At 28.1% G+C, this 21,208-nt stretch overlaps 1 protein-coding gene across 2 annotated transcripts in view; it reads left to right on the top strand.

The window, feature by feature from the left end:
- Positions 1-17,821, top strand: part of LOC119669575 (protein strawberry notch) — a 30,424-nt gene extending 12,603 nt beyond the window's left edge. The window contains exons 2-14 of one of the 2 annotated variants that reach the window (XM_038079521.1): positions 8,486-8,632; positions 13,245-13,429; positions 13,487-13,574; positions 13,657-13,866; positions 13,932-14,107; positions 14,170-14,576; positions 14,655-14,808; positions 14,871-15,151; positions 15,220-15,716; positions 15,777-16,805; positions 16,869-17,007; positions 17,123-17,471; positions 17,535-17,821. In XM_038079521.1, the coding sequence (XP_037935449.1) occupies positions 8,608-8,632; positions 13,245-13,429; positions 13,487-13,574; positions 13,657-13,866; positions 13,932-14,107; positions 14,170-14,576; positions 14,655-14,808; positions 14,871-15,151; positions 15,220-15,716; positions 15,777-16,805; positions 16,869-17,007; positions 17,123-17,471; positions 17,535-17,768 (3,774 nt within the window). In that variant the 5' untranslated portion in view covers positions 8,486-8,607 and the 3' untranslated portion in view covers positions 17,769-17,821. Of the gene's footprint in view, positions 1-8,485; positions 8,633-8,872; positions 9,186-13,244; positions 13,430-13,486; positions 13,575-13,656; positions 13,867-13,931; positions 14,108-14,169; positions 14,577-14,654; positions 14,809-14,870; positions 15,152-15,219; positions 15,717-15,776; positions 16,806-16,868; positions 17,008-17,122; positions 17,472-17,534 lie in introns of those variants that run through there. The other variant, XM_038079520.1, reaches the window with a different exon arrangement.
- The last annotated feature ends 3,387 nt before the right edge of the window (positions 17,822-21,208 follow it).

Here is a 21,208-nt window from a genome sequence, read left to right as displayed (position 1 = left end):
CATATGCCCGTATGTATTTTGCAAAGACCTATTGATTAGTCATGTGCTTAATATTTAAATTTCAAAGATAACGAACTCTATTCGTTTCATTTGAACTGTTAGACGACATCCATTTATGGTTATCTATCGTCTGTAAAATAACTATGTGTGTGTAATATAACGTCATAGAAATACTAACAGCTTTTTGGTATGCAAAAATATATGAAAGAAATTTATTTATTGATTTTATTTAATTTAATAAACTTTGTTTAGCAATCGCTATAACCATAATAGATAATATAACCATATTATATTTGTTATTACGATTAAAATGATCATAGAGTTATATACATACATATTATGTAGTATTACTGTATATAGTTATGATATGTGTTGCCACATCTTGATATGTTTTCCGCATGTCGGCGGTAATACATATAACTCTTGTGTTATATATCAAGCTATAATGTACTGCAAAAATAAGGTCCTACACTTATAAGTCTATAGGTGTTAAGTCAATTTATGAGAACTGCTTTATTTGATTTATTTAACCTTGTCTTACTTAAGAAAACCATAATACCATATTTGTTGTGTATATTAAGCTTCTTTTCACATTTTATTTTTTTTTTAAATATTGTTTTTGTAATGCTTAGTAATAAGACTTTCGAAGTTTTCCATATAAGATACGCTTTTAAATTTCATGACGTATTTAACATATCTTGTTATATTTATATAAAAATATTTTTTTGTCATTACTGGTAAAACTAATGTAAGAAAGTAAGAACTATCTTTAAATCTATCAATCTATCGATAAATAAATGGATTGGTACTCTCCAAAGCAAACAAAAAAGTACTCGGATTTTGTAAATAAAACACACAAATTTAAATTTTATTCCAAATTTATTTTATCTCTTTCCTTCTAAAGTGATACACATATGCCAACACTTAACCCAATCTTCCATACAGTTTTCGTAGGCCCGTGAAGGTATGGCTTTTAGTTCCTTCAGTGAATTCTCTTTTACCGATTCAATCGACTCAAAACGCTTACCACGAAGGGGCAATTTCAGTTTCGGGAACAGGAAAAAGTCGCACGGATCCAAATCTGGCGAATATGGTGTCTGAGCGATGACAGTGGTGTCGTGTTTGGTCAAAAAATCGCGTACAACAAGAATTTTCCAGACTAAAAATCGCTAAATGCACTTGAAGTAGTCTCACATTAACAACTGCTGTAAACAAACTAATTGACAGATGTACCATATGTCAAGAAAAGGTATACCAACATAACAAAAAATTCGGATACTTTTTGAGCAGAAGGTATGGTTTTGAATGGTAGATATATTGAACAGTAGCAATTCCATAGATTGTTCATCGGAGAAAAAATCGGCAAAACATCGAGAAACTTTGGATCAAATGGTTATAAAGGATCATATAAAGGGTAAAGAACAAGGATTCTAAGATCAATTATTTGTAAAGGGGAAAATAGATGCCAAAGAAGATTACATGCATACTCACTTGTAACTTTGGTCAGATTAACAATGAACAAAACGATACACAAATCGTAATATCAGACAACATTGCGTACCATAAGTGATAATGTGTATTTATAATATACCATAATGCTCTTTCAAACGTAAAAAAACTTAGAAAAGGAATTCAATAGCATTGCTACATCTGGATCTCTAAACCCAAAAATTAACTTTTACTGTACACTTTTAGCTAAAATGGAATATTGTTTCTTATTCAATATAAATTACAATTGTTTTTTTTAAGAGTTATGTTATATCATATTCCTAATATAGGAGGTCTATAGAAGTTTGTACTTCTATTCTATTTTTTCATATGACTATCTGGTTTATATTTTTGCAAATAGTTTGTTGCTGTTAACATTTCTATCGTACTAATATATGATCAATGGTATAAGGAGTATTATTAGACTTCTGATTGACACTGAGAATATTATCATTTGAAAATATAGTTTTTTATTTATATTATTTAGTTTAATAAATATTAGTTATATAAAAACTTCTGACGTTTCTTATTACGAGTGCTTTACTTTTAAAAAGTTGTAGTGTGGCGTAAGAGCCATAAAACGGAAATAACCAGTTAAAAAAAAGTCTATATCGCTTTAAAGTTATTAGATAATATGAGCCCCACAGACATTTCGTTTCCAGTTTACAAGTTGTTCCTATCTTGATTGAATATTAGATAGTTTGATTATTAATACATATTTTATAATAATGTTTTAATTAAACAGCCATTTATCACAATAAATGATATTTACTATAATATAAACCTCAGAGATAATATTTAATTAGATAAATCGTACGGTAGAATAAGCCTGTCGTCGTAAATATGAAGTATATAAAAATATTGTATTATATATTTTATATTATATTATATAATTTATATTATATTATATAATTTATATTATATTATATAATTTATATTATATTATATATTTTATATTATATTATATAATTTATATTATATTATATAATTTATATTATATTATATATTTTACATTATATTATAAATTTTATATTACATATTTTGCATTATATATTTTTTATTATAGATTATATATTTTATTTTATATATATTATATATTATTGAAACATACTAACATAAGCATTACTTTAAAATGCAATTATTTCGGTACCAGATTTAGATAGGAATTTTTGTTAATATCATTTATATTATTGTCATTATTATTGTTTTATATGTTTTTGTCAATAATTATCTTTTATGATTTCAACATTGCTTATCTTTCTATTTTGATTGATTATAACTTTTTAACACGACAATAGAATAATAAATATATAAATTGTGCATTAGTGATTATCAAAATATTTTACATATAAAAATTAAAATAATTATTTCATTCTCCTATTTTAATTTAAAATTTATAAAAATCGAAAGTCATTCTTTCTCAACATTTATGTACCTTTGTTGAAACCAGTTTTACTGGCTTGTATATTTTAAATTTATCATATGATTTTTGTATCTGCAATTGTTTTTGAAATTAACCATATGATTTCATACATTTAAGAACAAACCTTTTATCATTTTTATATATTTTTATAAATTTTTTTATGTATATATGTGTATGTATACTGTTGATTGGTAACCAGCCACTGACTATATAAAGTTGTAGTTTACCTTGAAATACATTGAGGTATTAGGAAGTTGTAGTGTTCAAAAGCTAATAAGAATTGCTTTGACTATATTTGGCAAACATGATGACAGAATCAGAATTTTATTATAAATTTATAAAAATATTTGAACAAAAAAAATTTTTTTATAAAAAGGAGGGCGTTAAGTTAATTGTTGTATACCTAATGGTTTTTTAAATATATTTCTGTGTTTAGCTTGGTTAAAAGTAATGTATTGTTCTGCATTTTTTTTTGTTGCTTTAGAACAATTTAAAAATGTTTTTCATTTAATGAATTGAACTTGTTTACAGTTTTGGTGCAGTTAGTGAGCACTTTCTAATGTTAAACTTATATTTAGAAAGAGGTTTTCTACAAATGTATAACATTTGTTTGCTGGCACAAGTTGGAAATATCTAAAATATCATTATTTTCTCACAGAATACAGAACTATATCATGACATGGAGCTAAACTGGGCCTGCCTAGAACAACTGTAATCTGGGTTTAAAGGCTAATCCAGTTCTAGACTTAAGCTTATGGGTATCTTATTTCTGTAATTCAATTGACGATATATTGAAATTATCTGTATACCTGTCTTCTTTTTGCTATTGGAGCCCGCAAGTATGTATAAAGCAGATAACATGAGGAAATTACAAAGACGTATAGTTTGATTAGAATGTGGATAGGTAATGGTAGAGAAGGGGAAGAGAATATTTAGAAGTACGAATGTGTTGGGCGAAGAATGGGATTTAAATTGAAGTCGACCAATATATTAAGAAGAGATTTATAGTCATCAAAGATAACGTAGATACATCTCATGTTTAACCCAAAAGTACTAGAAATGTGGAATCAAAATAGCCTCTTTAGCTAATTAAGGTGGATTTAATCCTTTTTAAATTATATCTTCCTACCTATGCATTATGTAAAATTATATATAGTTTCTTGAGAATCAATAGAATTACTTACAGTAGTGTCAGAGCATACTTGCACTTTTTTTGTTAGCATTGTAAATGTTTGTAAAAACGGATTTCTTGAGAAATTTTTAAGCATACGGAAACAATTGGTTGTTGTATATTGCCCATTTTCGGTGCTATTGGCTAGTAATTTTGCTGGTTTTTGATGATGTGTTTATTTAAATTGTTCTTATGTTCGTCTCTACTAACTATTTTACTTCAATTTTTTTAGTGCTATTAGCTGGCACTTCAATATTTCATGCATTTAACTATATACTACGAGAAAGCAAAAAAAAGGTTTACTATGAAATTGATACTAATTCAATTTATAAAAGTGGGGCAATTCGTTTGTAAATGTATTAAATGCATGACTTAATTACTTTAGTAAATGATGTTGAGAATGTTTCCTGGCTTGTAGCTTTGTCAAATATTCTTTTGACAGATATGACCTAATTGAATGACATATCTGCTTAGAAGACAATGTCATATAAGTATAGCAATTACTTTGGAAATTAGGAAGCAGACAGTATAAATTATTCAATAGTTTGGTCCTGTTCTGGTGGCCACGTCATGTCATGTGTCCACCTTGACATGCCTTTTCAATGTTTGTTATGATAATGAGTTGCTTTATTTTAGTAATTATTTATTTAAACTAAATTATTTTAATGAAGATAAAATTAATATTACAATAATTTCTTAAGCTATTTTTTCCAATCAATTGTAATTCTTATTCTTATGAGAATAAATTGTAATTGAATTAAAGTATAGTATTTTTGTGCTTGTTTTTATTTATTTCAATTTAATTTTTTGATAATTTATATTGTAAATTAAATTATTTAATTTAATTTATATAAAATAATTTTTATTGTTTAAAATACAGGAAAAATATGAACTTTACTTGATTTAGTTGTGCCACAATGGAGTCCTTTTCAGGTGATCGAGATAGTTATCTCCATATAATTATCTATAATACCAGATAATTAAATTAATATTTTTTATACATTTTCATTGTTTACTTCAATTTGCTTTATTATTCTAATTCACTAAAAACAATAAAAAGCGTATCAAATACTTAATTGCGAAATACTTGATTTCATAAACAATTTAAATTTTATTTACATTTTTTGTCTTATATTTATTGCTCTGCCCCCACTCACTCCCAACTTATTTCGCAATCTGATTCATTTGCATTTTTAATCTTCTTTCCCAGCTGACCACGTGTAACGCAAATAATTTCGTTTTCGTTTTCATTTTCAAACACATTTTTCTACATTTTTGTTTCTCCACTGATTTTTTATGTTTTCGTTTTGTTTTTATTTTATAAATTCTCAACGCGAAAAAAAAATGTTACCAGCTGACCACGTGCTTTTTGCCGCTAACAGACAGACACAATGTGCCGGCAAAAATAACAAAAAAAAATGGAAAAATAACGACGAAGGCCAAACAAAAAGCACGTTTTTTATTTTTTATATTTATTTTTGTGGCTATTTCTTTTTTTTTGTTTTGGTATCAATGCTCTGTCGTTTGAATATTCTTTCTACACAAAACATGTGCACGGCAAAGTTTTTCAGCTTCAGCTTCTGCTTTTGAATTTATTTTTTATTATGTTTCGTTTTTTACTATTCCTCTTTTTTATGCGTTTTCAGAGAAAGCGTTTGTGTGTTTAGCATTAGCAACAACGTGTTTAATTCTCATAACAAATTTGCTTAAGAAAAAATGTGCTCACTTATAAAAAATTCATGCAGTGGCATAAAAAAAAAGCAAAAGCAAAATGTATAATAAGGGTAAAAAAAATGAAATGAAAAAAAAAATAAGAAATAAGAAATAAATATATGAGATAATGAAAAAATTGTTTACAAAGTTTTTGTTTTGATAAGCATTTTTGTTAAGTTATTGAAATTTTTAGGGTTCCACAGCTTTTTACTTTTATATTATAATAAAAAATTTTTTCTTTGAATTTTTTTTTTGAATGTACAAATGTTTGCCTAATACACTGTAAAAAATATTAAAAAATAATAAAAAAAGTTTCTTTAACGCTTACTCATCACCAGTTAAATTTTGTTCATTCAAGAGCAATGCTCGGACGAAAGGGGTTAGTTAAATTGTTCGAAATAAAAATAATAATAAACTTAGTTTTACAAAAATATTTCAATCAAGGGAAGTGATTGATTAAATTAAATATTTTGAGTTAATAGATGTATTCTCATTTATATTCGCATAAAAGGTTTTATTTAGGAAATGCTTTCAATACTAAAAATCCCGCGTAGAGACTTAATTATAGAACGGATACGTACAACTGTGCCCAGGCTTATAGGAATATTATAAATAAATGACACAGGATATTGTGGCCGTGAGAGCGAGTTCGAGTAAATTGATGGTAAATTGAGGGAAATAGTAAATTATGTCGGTATGGCAGTGAATGTTGGTATTTATTAGAATTTCGAGTAGGGTAACTTAGATAAAAATTAGGTTAATTAGGTGTTATCATTGCGAAAATTTTATAAGATGTTTAATAAATAAATAGATTTGAAAACTTTTAGCCAAAAATAATAAATAAGTGCAATAAATAAATAAATGTATATTTACATAAGTGCAGTGCAAAAAATCCCTAGGAAATTTCAATTTACTTTACCCAAATTTACTCGAAACCGCACACGGACTGTGTTGTTTTTGTTTTGTTGTTATTATTATTATTGTATTTATTGTATGATTTTCTTTTTAATTTTCCCACTATAAATTTTACATTATATATTTTGTTAATTTCCCTGAAGATGACCATCGAAGATAGTCGAAATATTGGAATAATATTTTAATAAAATATAAATTGTTTTTAAATATAAATAATAAATTCTAGTTTTTATTTTGTTTAAATTGACCAATTAGACCGCTCAAACAAATTATTATATAAAAGGTTAAACAATAGATCCTTTAGAGTAAACAGGGGACAATGTATTCTTATATACATATGACAGTTAAGGTTCTCCATCGTTGATACACTATCAAAATTCCATAACATTTAGACATAACATTACACAATGAAGTAATAGTAGTCTGTCAGAATGTCGGTAGATGTGTTGTGAATGACTGGTAAGTCCATCTAATGGTTTTTCTTACATTAGCAAATGTATTCCCAATACATAAACTTTCTTCCAAAAGGATAAAATTCGTACGGTTGTCAAAATTAGAAGAATACTGAACTCACTCCCAATACATAAACATTTAAAAACTTCTGCTTACTTTTGTACGTAGATTTTATATTTAATTTTATATATAAAAATTAAATTTTCGTTTATTTATGACCCCGACACTCAAAGCTGAAATGATACCGCATTTCTATGAGAAGTAAATTTCTAAGAGTCATAAGTGAACAAGTAGTCATAACAAAAATTGTTTGTTTGAAGATTTTTACCAAAGAACTAAATTTATTGATAATATACTTTAGCGTTTTTTTATAACATTCAATGTAAAATGTTTTCGCGGAATTTCTTTGAATGTGTTCACAAAACAGCTGAGATAAAGGCGCTTTTATAGTCAAGGGTAGCAGAACAAACGATCAAAAGTCTACAAACACTAAGTATAAGACGACGTTTTAGTGTAAATTTCTGCTTTTTAGTAACTAGTTTTTTTTTTTTTTTGTAATTTTTAGTAGTTAGTTGCGTAATTGCAACGCTTAAGAAATTCCACTGGACAGTTTTTCATCGAAACTACAAGTTTACTGGTCTCCTGAGTTTTTATTTCGTCCTATTCTTTTAGTATTATTTCTTCCAGATGCTCGAAATTGAATGTTTACGAATTTTTGTTTCGGATAGTGCCCATAAATGTTGAATTGGATTTAAATCCGGTGAAGGGTGGAGGCGTATTCAGTAGTTTAGGGGTATATAGCATCAAAGATGCGCAATTTCTGTCGTACGTTTAGGATCATTGTTCTGTTGAAAATAAAATCCATCTGCCAGTCCCAATTTGTCAGCATTTGATTTCATATTACTTAAGAATTTTTATTTCAACTTTAAATTTTAGTACGCAAAATGACAATTTTTGCAAGTATGCGTTTTAAATTTAAAAAAGACTGCTCCTCTCATGAACTGTTATCCGGGCACGGCAAATAATGTGTTCTTTATGTTCAGGCAGAAAATGGATAAACAAAAACTGTAGTTCATTCAATTACTTTTCAAAAAAACTGAATTTCAGTGAAAAACATTGAATGATATCATTTCTCGGTAAATCTATTTTCAGTAGAATAGTTTTTTTATTTCCTTTATTAATAATTGGTACCAGAGACTAACCTACAGTCAAACGTGGTCGGGTTTAGCTACTATTCTATATAAATTAATAAAATATATACAATTATAATTTCTAAAATTAAGAATATAAAATTAATTATTTAATTTGTTTTAATATTTCAGGTGGCGGAAAGGATTTGGAAACAGTAAAAAACAAAGTTCAAACAAAAATACAAAATAAAAATTCATTATTAATATCAAATCAGTCAAAAATATATAATAATAATAATAATAACAATATCAATATGCCAAAAAAGACAACACAATCAGGTAAATAATATATTTAAACATTTGTTTTAATGATGAAATTATGTATTTCAATAGCAATTATATTAAAATTTTTATAAATAAAATTAATTCATAGTGTTATTTAAAATGATACTTTATATTTATTACCCTAAAAAATTTCAAATTAAAGCTAATTTAATAATTTCATATATATTCTTCTCTTCTTTGTTCTTCCCTTTAAATATTTTAAAATGTATTTTACTTAATAACCTAGCAGCTATTGGAATGCCAGCATATTCAAGTGGTTCTACAGGAGCCACATCAGCAGGTTTGGCTGGCTTATCAAGCGCTGTACTCGGCGCTTATAATGCCAATGCACTTATGAATTTAGGTGCTGGTTTCGGTAATACAGTTAATAATAGTACAGGTAGTGTTCTGACCACACCAGCAACTACAATTTCTGGTGTTGGTGGAACCAATACAAATATTTCCACTACCATTGCTAATGTCGTCAATTCCGTTAGCAATCACATGGGTGGTAGCTATTATCCCACTAATTCAAGCTTAACTATGGCAGCGTCTCTTTTGGCGCAGAGTAAGTCTTGTAATGTTGGTAACAACCAGATTTTATTCTTAAACTCCTAATATTTCTATACTTATTAGATTTAGATTATAATTTAAAGAAATCTTTTTAATTTTAATTAATTTAGATATATAAAAAGAATTATTTATAAACATATATATTTTTTTTCTTACAAGGAATATAATACCAATATTACTAAAAAAATGTACATTCACATTTGCACATAGCATTTTTTTTTTGGTTATATTAATTATTATTGCACATTATCCAAAAAAACTTTAACGAAAAAAGTTTTCTCTTAAAAACTCCCAGTGCTGCTATTTCATCTGTGATTGTAGGTAGGATGAGCATCCTATAAAGCTTAAGTTTTGTCAATTAAGAAAGCTCTGAATTTCCATTGCCTAGCATCTATTGGCAATGGTAGTTCTTTGTCTGATCTTCAGGCTGACATCATTGTTGTTCATTACGGCGGTGCCAAGGTAGATGAAATCTTTGACAGTTTTAAAAGTATAGTTGCCAGCTACGAGCTCGTCGGTTGAACGATGTTCATTTGTGCCTTTAACCGATATATACTTTATTTTTGTCCTCATTCATTGTTTAGCCGATTTTCGCAGATTCCTTTTCGATCGTAGCAAAGGCAGCTGTAACATCAGGCTTACTACGCCCAATGATGTTGATGTCGTCGAAGTAAGCAAGGAGTTGTACATATTTATAAAATATTGTGATTTTACAAAACAACACCTGCCGTGTGCATGATTAAATCTATGCCGAAATTGAAGAGATTTCATCATAAGGGATCACTTTGCCTTAAGCCTTGCATAGTATTAAAAGCTTCGGAGAGACTTGAAACTATTCTGAAGGAGCTATGGGTATTGCTCAATGTTATACATATTTACTTCGTAGAGATACCGATCTCAGATATTGTGATTTAAATGCGATCGTAGGCTTTTTCTAGGAGTTGTCATAGTGCGAATTTTTGATCAATGATGGGGCGCACTAAGGACTAATCAGTGAATTGGCAGTGCAGTTGCACGCGATAGATATTTGACTGATATTGTTCGATTACATTTTGTTTTGGTTTAACTATTATAAAAATAAAATATGAACGCATAAGTATAGAAACAACTTTTGAAATTGAGTAATTAAAATAGATTTGTTTGTAAATATTATAATAATTCACTTCAAATAACATTTTCTCTTACATATGGATGGAATCACTTCACATTTGAATATTATAAACCTGAGCTCAATTAAAAAAGAATTTTAAACTCATATATCTTATATCTAGCTTATTTAGAAATGTATATTAGTAAATGAAACTCGTTGACTTAATTAATCTTATATTATACATAATATTATTAAAGTTAAGTACATATACTATGCTCATATTCTATTCAGATATTCTCTCTTAATTTTAATCTATCAGTCTGCTTAAAAAAAGAATTCTGTAAGAGATCTATATATTATATTCATGTTACATATAATTTCCATAGAAATAAAATTATTATTAAGTTGTTAAATTTTAAAGTTAGACTGATCATAATTAGTCAAGATAGCAAGTCAGTATTTCCATTCTAAGCTGTGTCAAATTTGAAAGTGCTCGAGGAAAAAATGTATCGATTATGTCGAGAATGACCTATATATAAATGTGAGCCGTCTAAAAATAATATTTTCTTCGTTATATAGTGATATAGTCAACAATTTTTTTAGCCTGTGATATTTGACCTTTTCCTCACCACGTTACTCGTAAAAAGATTTCTATAAAAATTATACCTTCTGCTCAAAAATTATCCGGATTTTGTTGTTTGTTAACTACTCCTTAAGTAATACACCTTTTTCAAAATTTTTTTTGTTATGTAGGTACCCCCTTTCTTGACATATGGTACAAATTTAAGCGCCATCTGTCAGTTAGTTTGTTTACAGCAGCTGTTAATGTTAGACTACCTCAAGTGTATTTAGCGAAAATAGAAAATAAAAAAAATTCTTGTTGTACGCCTTTTTTTGGCCAAACACGGACCACTGTCATCGCTCAGGCACCATATTCGCCAGATCTAGATCCGTGCGACTTTTTCCTGTTCCCGAAACTCAAATTGCCCCTTCGTGGTAAGCGGTTTGAGTCGATTGAATCGGCAAAAGAGAATTCGCTGAAGGAACTAAAAGCCATACCTTCACGGGCTTACGAAAATTGTGTGGAAGATTGGGTTAAGCGTTGGCATATGTGTATCGCTTCAGAAGGAGCATATTTTGAAGGAGATAAAATAAATTTGGAATAAAATTTAAATTTGTGTGTTTTTATTTAAAAAATCCGAATACTTTTTGAGCAGAAGGTATATCCTATAATCACAGTAGTTTATCATTTGCATTACAACCATTGTAAATGATATATACTATTTGTGTTGTGACGAATACTGCAATTTCTGTCAAGTTAACATTTTTGTCTTGGTTTTTCTAAGTTAAGATGATCTAAATTTAGAATTTATAAAACAAAATTTCTTCTGCATTATTTTTTTTGTGTACTTTGACTGTATATATGTATTATTCTATATATTTAAATTGCGTTACCTTCTCCAATATCCATTATCTTCTTGAACATAATATAAATTTCTACTAATTTATTAATTAATTTGATAAATAACTTTTATGGTTTATGTAATGAGGGTTTAATTGAGTTTAATTGATTAATTAGGAAGATGAATTACCCTACTTACAAAGTTTTTATTAATTTTATACGCAGTTTTGAAGTACGCACAAAAAAAAATACATTTAATAAAGCACGTAAGCTACATGTACCGACCAATAACTTTTGTGTAAAGTATACATATCTGAAAAAACGGAATTATAAATTTAGTGAAATATCACATACTTATTTGAATATTCCCCTTATTTTAATTCGTTGTACATAAGGCATTATTTTCATTAAAAGAGGAACTTTTTTCATGTTATAGATTCTGTAGTACTTTTTATTGCGTTTAATTCAGTATTGAAAAATTCAGATATCTCGCTGTATTAAGATGGTTAATACAAGGCTTGGGACTATCTTTGATTGATTGATTTCAATATTTAGATTTTTTTATATATACTCTTTTTTTTATCAATATGTATGCCAGTTAATAATTTGATATGAAATCCATTTGTTTATTAATTCGTCTCTCTGAAACAGTAAGGGATATGTTGTGAAAAAACAAGTGACTGAATTCAGACATACCTCAGTAAAAAGATTTAAGCCTATACACCTATTAACAGGTTTAAGTCTTTTTAAATTTGATCAGCAGTATAAATTTGATTAATATATAACTATACCAGGAGAAGAGACTGCTTTCCCGAGCAACACGATTTAACAATAGATTTTAGTACATTTTAGTATTTTCGACGTGGTATTACTTCGTTATATCTCCTAATAGCTGGGTTCTGAAAAAGCGGGATTTAGGTTGTGAATACTTTTTGCACAGACTAGTATTTGCAATTTCATTGATTACACAAAGAATATTCTAACACCCGATATTTTCAGAACTTAAATATATACCGACATATATATTAGTAAAAAATTTGCGCAACATGTTGAATATCAAAATTAGTTGTCAAGTCAAGGAAATCGTGTTTAAACCTTAGATTATAAAGATTATATTGAGATTGAGCTAATTAAGAAAAAATATCATTAAAGACAATATCATTCTGTAGCTGAATTTTATTAAATGGTATTATTAACGACTTAGGATTTAAATTATTACGTATCTAACTATCTAAATAGTTTTTGTCTTAATCAATTTTCTTGTCTTCAATTGAAAATAAAAATGAAAAATTATATGAATATTATATTTTTATAATTGAGTCCATCTTATCATCTGGATATACATTAAAACACTAAAGATTGCTTTTATTTTGTTTATTTATTATATTTAGTTTATTTGATATGCATTTATACGATATTATTACTTATTATTATTCCTTGCTTTCCTCTTTGCTGTTTGAAATTTAAAAAGAATTTTATTTTAACTAGTTTTAATATTAAAAAGATTCCATAAGTATTTGATTTTCATTTTTGCATTGTTTTTTCTTTTTCTTTTGTTTTAGTGGGCATGGGTTTTGGATTTGACGCTCCAGCTCCATCCACAGTACCCGCTCCAATAAAACCTCAACATACTATAAATAATGTAATTATGCAAAAGATTAATGCATTGGTTGCAGCAAATCCAGCGTTTTTAACGAGTGGCATACCAAACCAATTGCTATCTCAATTATTGATGCAGCCTGTGGCGGTAAGTTCTAACGCAATACTATCATCAATTGAGATTGTTTCTAAAGGCATCATTTAGGTACCTACTGTTCCACAAGAGGAGGAAGAGGTCGATTATGAAGAAATAGGTGTGGCGGAAACTTATGCAGAATATTGGCCAGCGAAATGTATGTTAGAATTATTTATTATAATATAATATAATATATATAGACTGACTTATATAGATTTTTATTACATTTTTTCTTGCAGTAAATTTCGGTAAAAAACATCCCGATTCTGTAGTAGAAACGGCATCGTTGTCTTCTGTTGAACCTTGTGATGTTTATTATAAACTGTCGATACCATTAGAGACTGTTAACAGTGGCCAATTGAGTGCACTACAGTTGGAGTCCATTACCTATGCATCACAAGCACATGATCATCTGTTGCCTGATGGTACGCGTGCAGGTTTTCTAATAGGTAGATAAACTTTATATAGTTGTCATTTAACATTTATTAAAGTTTTTTGTCTGTTTGTATTTTAGGTGATGGCGCTGGTGTTGGTAAGGGCCGTACCATAGCTGGTATCATATATGAAAACTATTTAAAGAGTCGTAAGAAAGCATTATGGATTTCTGTATCCAATGACTTGAAATATGATGCAGAACGTGATTTGTCAGATATTGGTGCTGGCAAAATTGGCTTATATGCTTTAAATAAAGTGAGTATATTATTTGTTTTTAATTAGAGTGATGATAGTAATTATCCTTATTTGTTTTATAGTTCAAATATGCCAAAATATCTTCAGATGTAAATAACAATTGCAAACGTGGTGTAATCTTTAGCACATACTCAGCGCTAATAGGTGAATCGAATAATAAAACTGGTAAATACAAATCACGTTTAAAGCAGTTGTTGCAATGGTGTGGCGAAGATTTTGACGGTCTGATTATATTTGATGAGTGTCACAAGGCGAAAAACTTGTGTCCCGTCGGTTCGGGTAAACCAACAAAAACTGGTATAACCGTTTTAGAGTTACAAAATAAATTACCAAAAGCACGAGTTGTATATGCATCAGCAACCGGTGCATCGGAACCAAAAAATATGGCTTACATGGTGCGTTTAGGTCTTTGGGGGCAAGGCACTGCTTTTGGTACATTTAATGACTTCATTGCAGCAGTAGAAAAACGGTAAGTTGTGATTTAAAACTTAATAAAAAATTAATAACATTTATGAATTATGAATTAAATTATTCGTATTTGTTCTAGTGGTGTTGGCGCAATGGAAATTGTGGCTATGGACATGAAATTGCGTGGCATGTATATTGCCAGACAATTAAGTTTTCATGGCGTTAGTTTCAAAATTGAAGAAGTTGCATTATCTAAAGATTTTCGTAAAGTTTACGATCAATCTGTTGAGTTGGTATGTATATAAAAAATTTCACATAATAAAAGTGCAATTAAATAAGTAAAGTGTAATTACAGTGGGTCGAGGCTATGCAAAAATTTACAGAAGCAGCTGAACTTATTGATGCTGAAAGTCGCATGAAAAAGACAATGTGGGGACAGTTTTGGTCATCACATCAGCGTTTTTTCAAGTACCTTTGTATAGCAGCGAAGGTAAATCATGCAGTGCATGTAGCACGAGAGGCTATTAAATATGGAAAATGTGTAGTAATTGGTTTGCAATCGACTGGTGAGGCGCGTACGCTTGAGCAACTGGAACGGGACGATGGTGAACTAAATGATTTTGTATCAACAGCTAAGTAAGTTTTTGTGGCTACCTTACTTTGTTTATGTATAAAATTTAATTAATTATTTTTTCTTGTGTTAGGGGCGTATTTCAGTCTTTGGTGGAAAAACACTTTCCAGCGCCTGATCGAAATCGTATTAATCGCATATTAGGTTTAAATACTACGGATGATAGAAAACTAACAATACAAGCAATAATTGATGAAGTTAAAAATAAATCTAAAAATGAGGCTTCGTCATCAAATATTGGTAATAAGCGAAAAGCTGTACGCTCGGATTCAAGCGATATTAAAAAATCACGTAACAATTCTTGGGAGGATTCTGGTGACTCACACAATTCATCTGATGAATCCGATTTTAAATTTACCAACACAGATTCAGAGAATTCAGATCAGGAAGTTAATTCAGATAGCTGTGAATCATCTGATTTTAATCCATTCTATAGCGGTTCAGATAGTGATAACGACCCATGGGTTAATTCACGTGCGAAAAAAAAGAAAAAGAAGAAAGTCAAACCTGTGGAGCAATTAAGTAATCCAACATCTGTAAATAACAATGTTACTGCACAAAAAAAGAAAGGTAAAATACAAAGACAAGTATAACTATTTTATCGTTTTACAATTATTTATTATATTATAGGTCCTCTAAGCACGCAGGATAAAATACAGGAACTTTTGAAGAAAAAACAAGAATTGAAGGGTACCGTTACCCAAATAGGTTCAACTGGCATTCAAATGCATTATGGACCACCACCAAAAGACGCAATTGAACGTGCTTGTAGTATGAAAGAAGAACTCTTACGCAAAATTGAACTTATAGGTGATCGTTTACCACCGAACACACTTGATCAACTTATTGATGAGCTTGGCGGACCAGAAAATGTAGCAGAAATGACTGGTCGCAAAGGTCGCGTTGTGCAATCTGATAATGGCTCTATACAATATGAATCAAGATCAGAACAAGATGTGCCACTAGAAACACTAAATATAACTGAAAAACAGCGATTTATGAATGGTGAAAAAGATGTTGCCATCATATCTGAAGCTGCTTCTAGTGGTATTTCTTTACAAAGTGATCGGCGTGTACGCAATCAACGTAGACGTGTGCATATTACGCTAGAATTACCTTGGTCCGCTGACCGCGCCATACAACAGTTTGGACGTACACATCGTTCAAATCAAATGAATGCACCAGAATATATATTCCTTATATCAGATTTAGCTGGTGAACGTCGTTTTGCTTCTACCGTTGCTAAACGTTTGGAATCGTTAGGTGCGCTAACACACGGGGATCGTCGTGCAACAGAGACGCGCGACTTGTCACAATTTAATATTGATAATAAATATGGACGTACTGCTTTAGAAACTGTGATGAAAACTATAATGGGCTATGAGTCACCACTTGTACCACCGCCAACAGATTATGTTGGAAATTTCTTTGAAGATATAGCGGGTGCTCTGGTAGGCGTTGGTATCATTGTCAACAGTGAATCGAATCCTGGTGTTTTAAGTTTAGATAAAGATTATAATAATATATCGAAGTTTTTGAACCGCATTTTGGGCATGCCAGTTGAGTTGCAAAATCGACTTTTCAAATATTTTACTGATACACTAACAGCTGTCATTAATCAAGCTAAACGTGGTGGTAGATTTGATCTTGGTATTTTAGGTATGTTTATAGTGTTATATATCTTTTTCACATATTTTGTATTAATTTATTTTTCTATTAAAGATTTGGGTGCTGCTGGCGAAAACGTAACTCGTGTGCAACTTATACGTTTTATACGTAAACATGCTACGGGTAAAGCACCAACGGAATTGCATACCGTACGTGTGGAGCGTGGCATGATCTGGCAAGCGATACTTAACAAGTGAGTAGTAGTAACGTATTTGGATTCCCTCAACAGTAAGGGTTTAAGGGTTTCACTAAAGTTTACAAGATATATCGCTCTTTTATGTTTCTTTACTAATATTAATTGATTTCAGATATGCTGATCTCAACGGTAAATATGATGGCTTTTATTTATCACATCAAACACGCAACAATAAGCGAACAGCTATACTGGCTGTTGAAATTGAGGCAACTGAAACATCAAAGCATAAGAAACACGAAAAACCCAGTAAGAAAGATATGATGTTTAGGGTTTATCGTCCAAATACAGGGCTACAAGTTCGAAACGAATCATTGGCTGAAATTGAAAAGAAATACAAAAAAGTTGGTAGCGAGGAAGCAGAGACACATTGGATAGCACAGTATGATGCTTCAGTCAATATTTGTTCGCATGCTTACTGGAATGGGAATTGCAGAAACGTTAACATGGGTTGTGAATGTGAGGTTAGTTCGCATCCGGAATTTTTTCACAAATCAAATTGGTAATAATAATTTTTGGATTTATAGGTGGGCTTACGTCAACGCCTTTATTATGTGCTAGCTGGATCTGTGCTATCGGTTTGGACACGTGTTGAAAAAATATTGGCAATGCGAAATGCAAATAATAAAATGCAAGTCGTACGTATGAAAACAACTGAAGGAGAAAAAATTGTTGGTACGTTAGTACCAAAATCATGTTATGAATTGTTATTGAAGGATTTAAAATCTGATGCCGAAAAATTTGAGGAAGTCAATTTTTAAAAATACACATAAAATATAGTATAATTAAGATAATACCACCACAATGCAAAATATTTATTATAACTTACATATTAATTACATGGAATGTTGATTCGTTCATTAATTCCATTAATTTAATTAATTAATTTATATTAATTACATTGCATTAAATTATATGACTTTTTAAGTTATTAAACATATTGTGATTGTTACATATAAATGCACTAACTACATTAATAGAAAAAATATTTAAATATTATTGCAATTATAATATTTTTTTCATTAATGTGACATGATTTGTTTACCTTTTTAATTTATTTATTCCTACGAGGGAAATATAAGAAACTTTAAACAAACTTCAAATGAAAACGCTTATTTATGGACTTTTTATTTATTTTATTGATATTTTTAAGACTAAAAATTTAATGTATACACATAAGTGTATATTATATTATAATTAAATATATATTAATATTTAAAAACATAGAAATGTAAAATATAACTATTAAAATTAATCATACACCAATCAAAATACAAAAATGCACACTTATGTATTTATTTTAATATTAATTAAAAAAAACTATGTAAATTCAAAATTACACTGCAAAGAAAAAATAACTATATGAAATGTAAAAGCTATAATTAAGTTTTGCTGCCAGCGGCTTTAATTTAAAATTTATATTTAATTTACTTTTATTCGTACTTGTAAAATTATTTTAAAATTACAAATTTATAAAGTTGATAGTACTATTCACACTATAAACATTTTCGGCGTTAAAAAGTTACTAAAGAAATTACTGGAAGTAATAAATTCCTCCAATGCGAGAGATATCTATAAAAAACTTGTATAATATAAATGTCTATAAAAGTTACATAAAAAATAAAAAAAAAACTGTAGCAATCTATAGATGTGAACTGTATAATAACTCCTTTAAGAAAAAATACATTTTTTCTTATTTTAGTATAAGTATGGATTTTAAGAACCGAAATTATCTTGTCAACTTATATAAAAACTATGAAAAAAATTTTTACTACAATTTGTAAATTTATTTAATAGAGTTGATTTAATTATATCTAAAAATTAGTTTTTTTAGTTTAATATAATAAATAGTTGCTGCACATTTAAATTTATTCAAATTAGAAATAAATGTAAAATTAAAAGAATTCAAATTTTCTAAATTGTGAGAATTAAAATGTAAGATTACATTATTTGGCATTAAGTTAATTTATTTAACTGATATATGAACTATTAATATAATAAATTATATTTAAGATAAAATAAAGTTATAGTGTGTTTTTCTATATAATTTATACATAATTATATTCATATTTTTATAGATTTTATGGCAAAAAGAACCTTATTTTAACAGATAAAAAGATAAATATGATTTTTTGTTATATATTTTAATTCTTATACCTGTTATTAGCAGCGATAGTACAAAAAACAGTATATATAATTGTTTAATCAATAACTTGCAGAAAATAGAAATTCACAACTTAAAAATCATAATAAAAAATTTTTTGATCTGATTAATTATAAGCAAAGCTTTGAATAGATAATTTTTCGTTGCGCTTCAGTATAAGAAATATGTTGGTTCGGTTCCGCAAAAATATCTTCTTTTTTTCAGTTTTTTTCAAATTATTATATATAATGTTATGTATTATACATTATTATATATTATATTATAAATTATATATACATTATTATATTATATATTATATATTATATTGTATATTATATTATATATTATATTATATATTATATTATATATTATATATACATATATTATATATATTATATATACATATATTATATATATTATATATTATATTTCTATTACGATTAGTTATGTTATCACAATTAAAATCATATTTTAACATTGCATAGATAACGAATTTACTCAATAAAAAACAAGCTTATAGATTTATAAATACAAACTTTTCTTGAGATTTTAACTTTCATTTAGTAAAGCTTTAACTACTGAAGAAAAATGTACGAGAATAAACAGATATTGAACTCTACAGTGCTGAACCGATATAAACCAATACATATTTTTTGATTAAGTTGCTGTTTTAGGTTCATAAAAAAAAATTGGTTTTCGGTGTAACCGGGTTCAGACGCGATTCGAAGGCTATTTTTAGTTCCGGTTCATTTGAAATTTTGTTAAAAATAAATTTTGTTATTGTTATCATTATGTTCATATTCTTTATAGACGTTTTAGATACTTTTTAAATTTTTTATTATTATTGTTACATATATGCTAAGAAATTATATTTAATTTTTAACAAACATTGAGTAAACGAACAAAGGACGGTAAAATGAAAATATCAGTATGAAAAAATTGATGTTATTTACACATTAAAAAAATGTTTTTATTAGCCTTAAATAATTATCATTAACAGTAAATTCGTGTTGTTAATTAAATGATTCATAATTAACTTATTTGAGGGAAAAATGAATGTATTGCATATCTTTACAATTTCAATTTTTTACAGCATTTTACATATAAACAAGTATTTAAAAAACAAGATGTAAAGCTAACTCCGGTTTTTTTAAGCTTTACGGTCTTTCGAAAAATTATTTTGTTAAGATTTAGTTATGTAGTTTTTTAATTTATTATAATGTATAAAAAATAAGCTAATATTATGAAATTTCTTTTACATTTAAACTTAATTGACCTGAACTAACAAAACCGTTTAACCGCAATTAAGCGATTAAAATTTAATCAATTCGTTAAATTATTTGAAGCTTATTAGAAATTTAATTCAGGAAATAATTAACCAATTGTTAGATACAAATAAGCAGTATTTTGTACTACAAAATAATATATAAATATAAATAACTAAGTTCTGTGAGTTTTTCCTAATGAATTGTTATCTTGAGCGGACAGAATTGTTAGTCCGGCCATTGTGTTTTTGACGGTGCTTATAGAACTATCTACTATGGATAATGTGTTATCGTAAATAGTACTGATGAAAACTACTTTAAATTAATTAGTAGAGATTTTGGCCCATTGTGAATTTATGTAGCTGGAGATTATTTATGAAGAACGTTGTTCACCGACTAAAGCATACAAAGCGTGCTTGTAATGTTCGGAGGTATCACCCTTAATCCAGCTCTTCAAGCTTTTGCCGTACATATGTTCGAATGTAGTTTTTATATCGGCCAAATCGATCTCACTACGTGTTATTATAACGCGTATCAATTGTTTTTCATTTGTGCCAATACCAGCCATACTCTTGTGTAAACGAGATGCAAAATATTTAACTAAATAATACTAATATTATATTAGCATTAATATAAAAAAAATATATATCGAAATTTATCAGCAAATAACACATAGGACGTTCGAGATTAAAATAAACTATTGTGATTATATTGTTGACTGATGAAATCATTTGTAAATTTATTTTTAATAATTTAAATTATTTTGATCAAGAACATTCTATATGAATAGACT

Source organism: Teleopsis dalmanni, chromosome 1 (assembly GCF_002237135.1).
Source record: "Teleopsis dalmanni isolate 2A chromosome 1, ASM223713v2, whole genome shotgun sequence".
Taxonomy (NCBI): domain Eukaryota; kingdom Metazoa; phylum Arthropoda; class Insecta; order Diptera; family Diopsidae; genus Teleopsis; species Teleopsis dalmanni.
The sequence above is the reverse complement of the archived record's forward strand: the minus strand, read 5'-3'. Positions and strand labels throughout refer to the sequence as shown.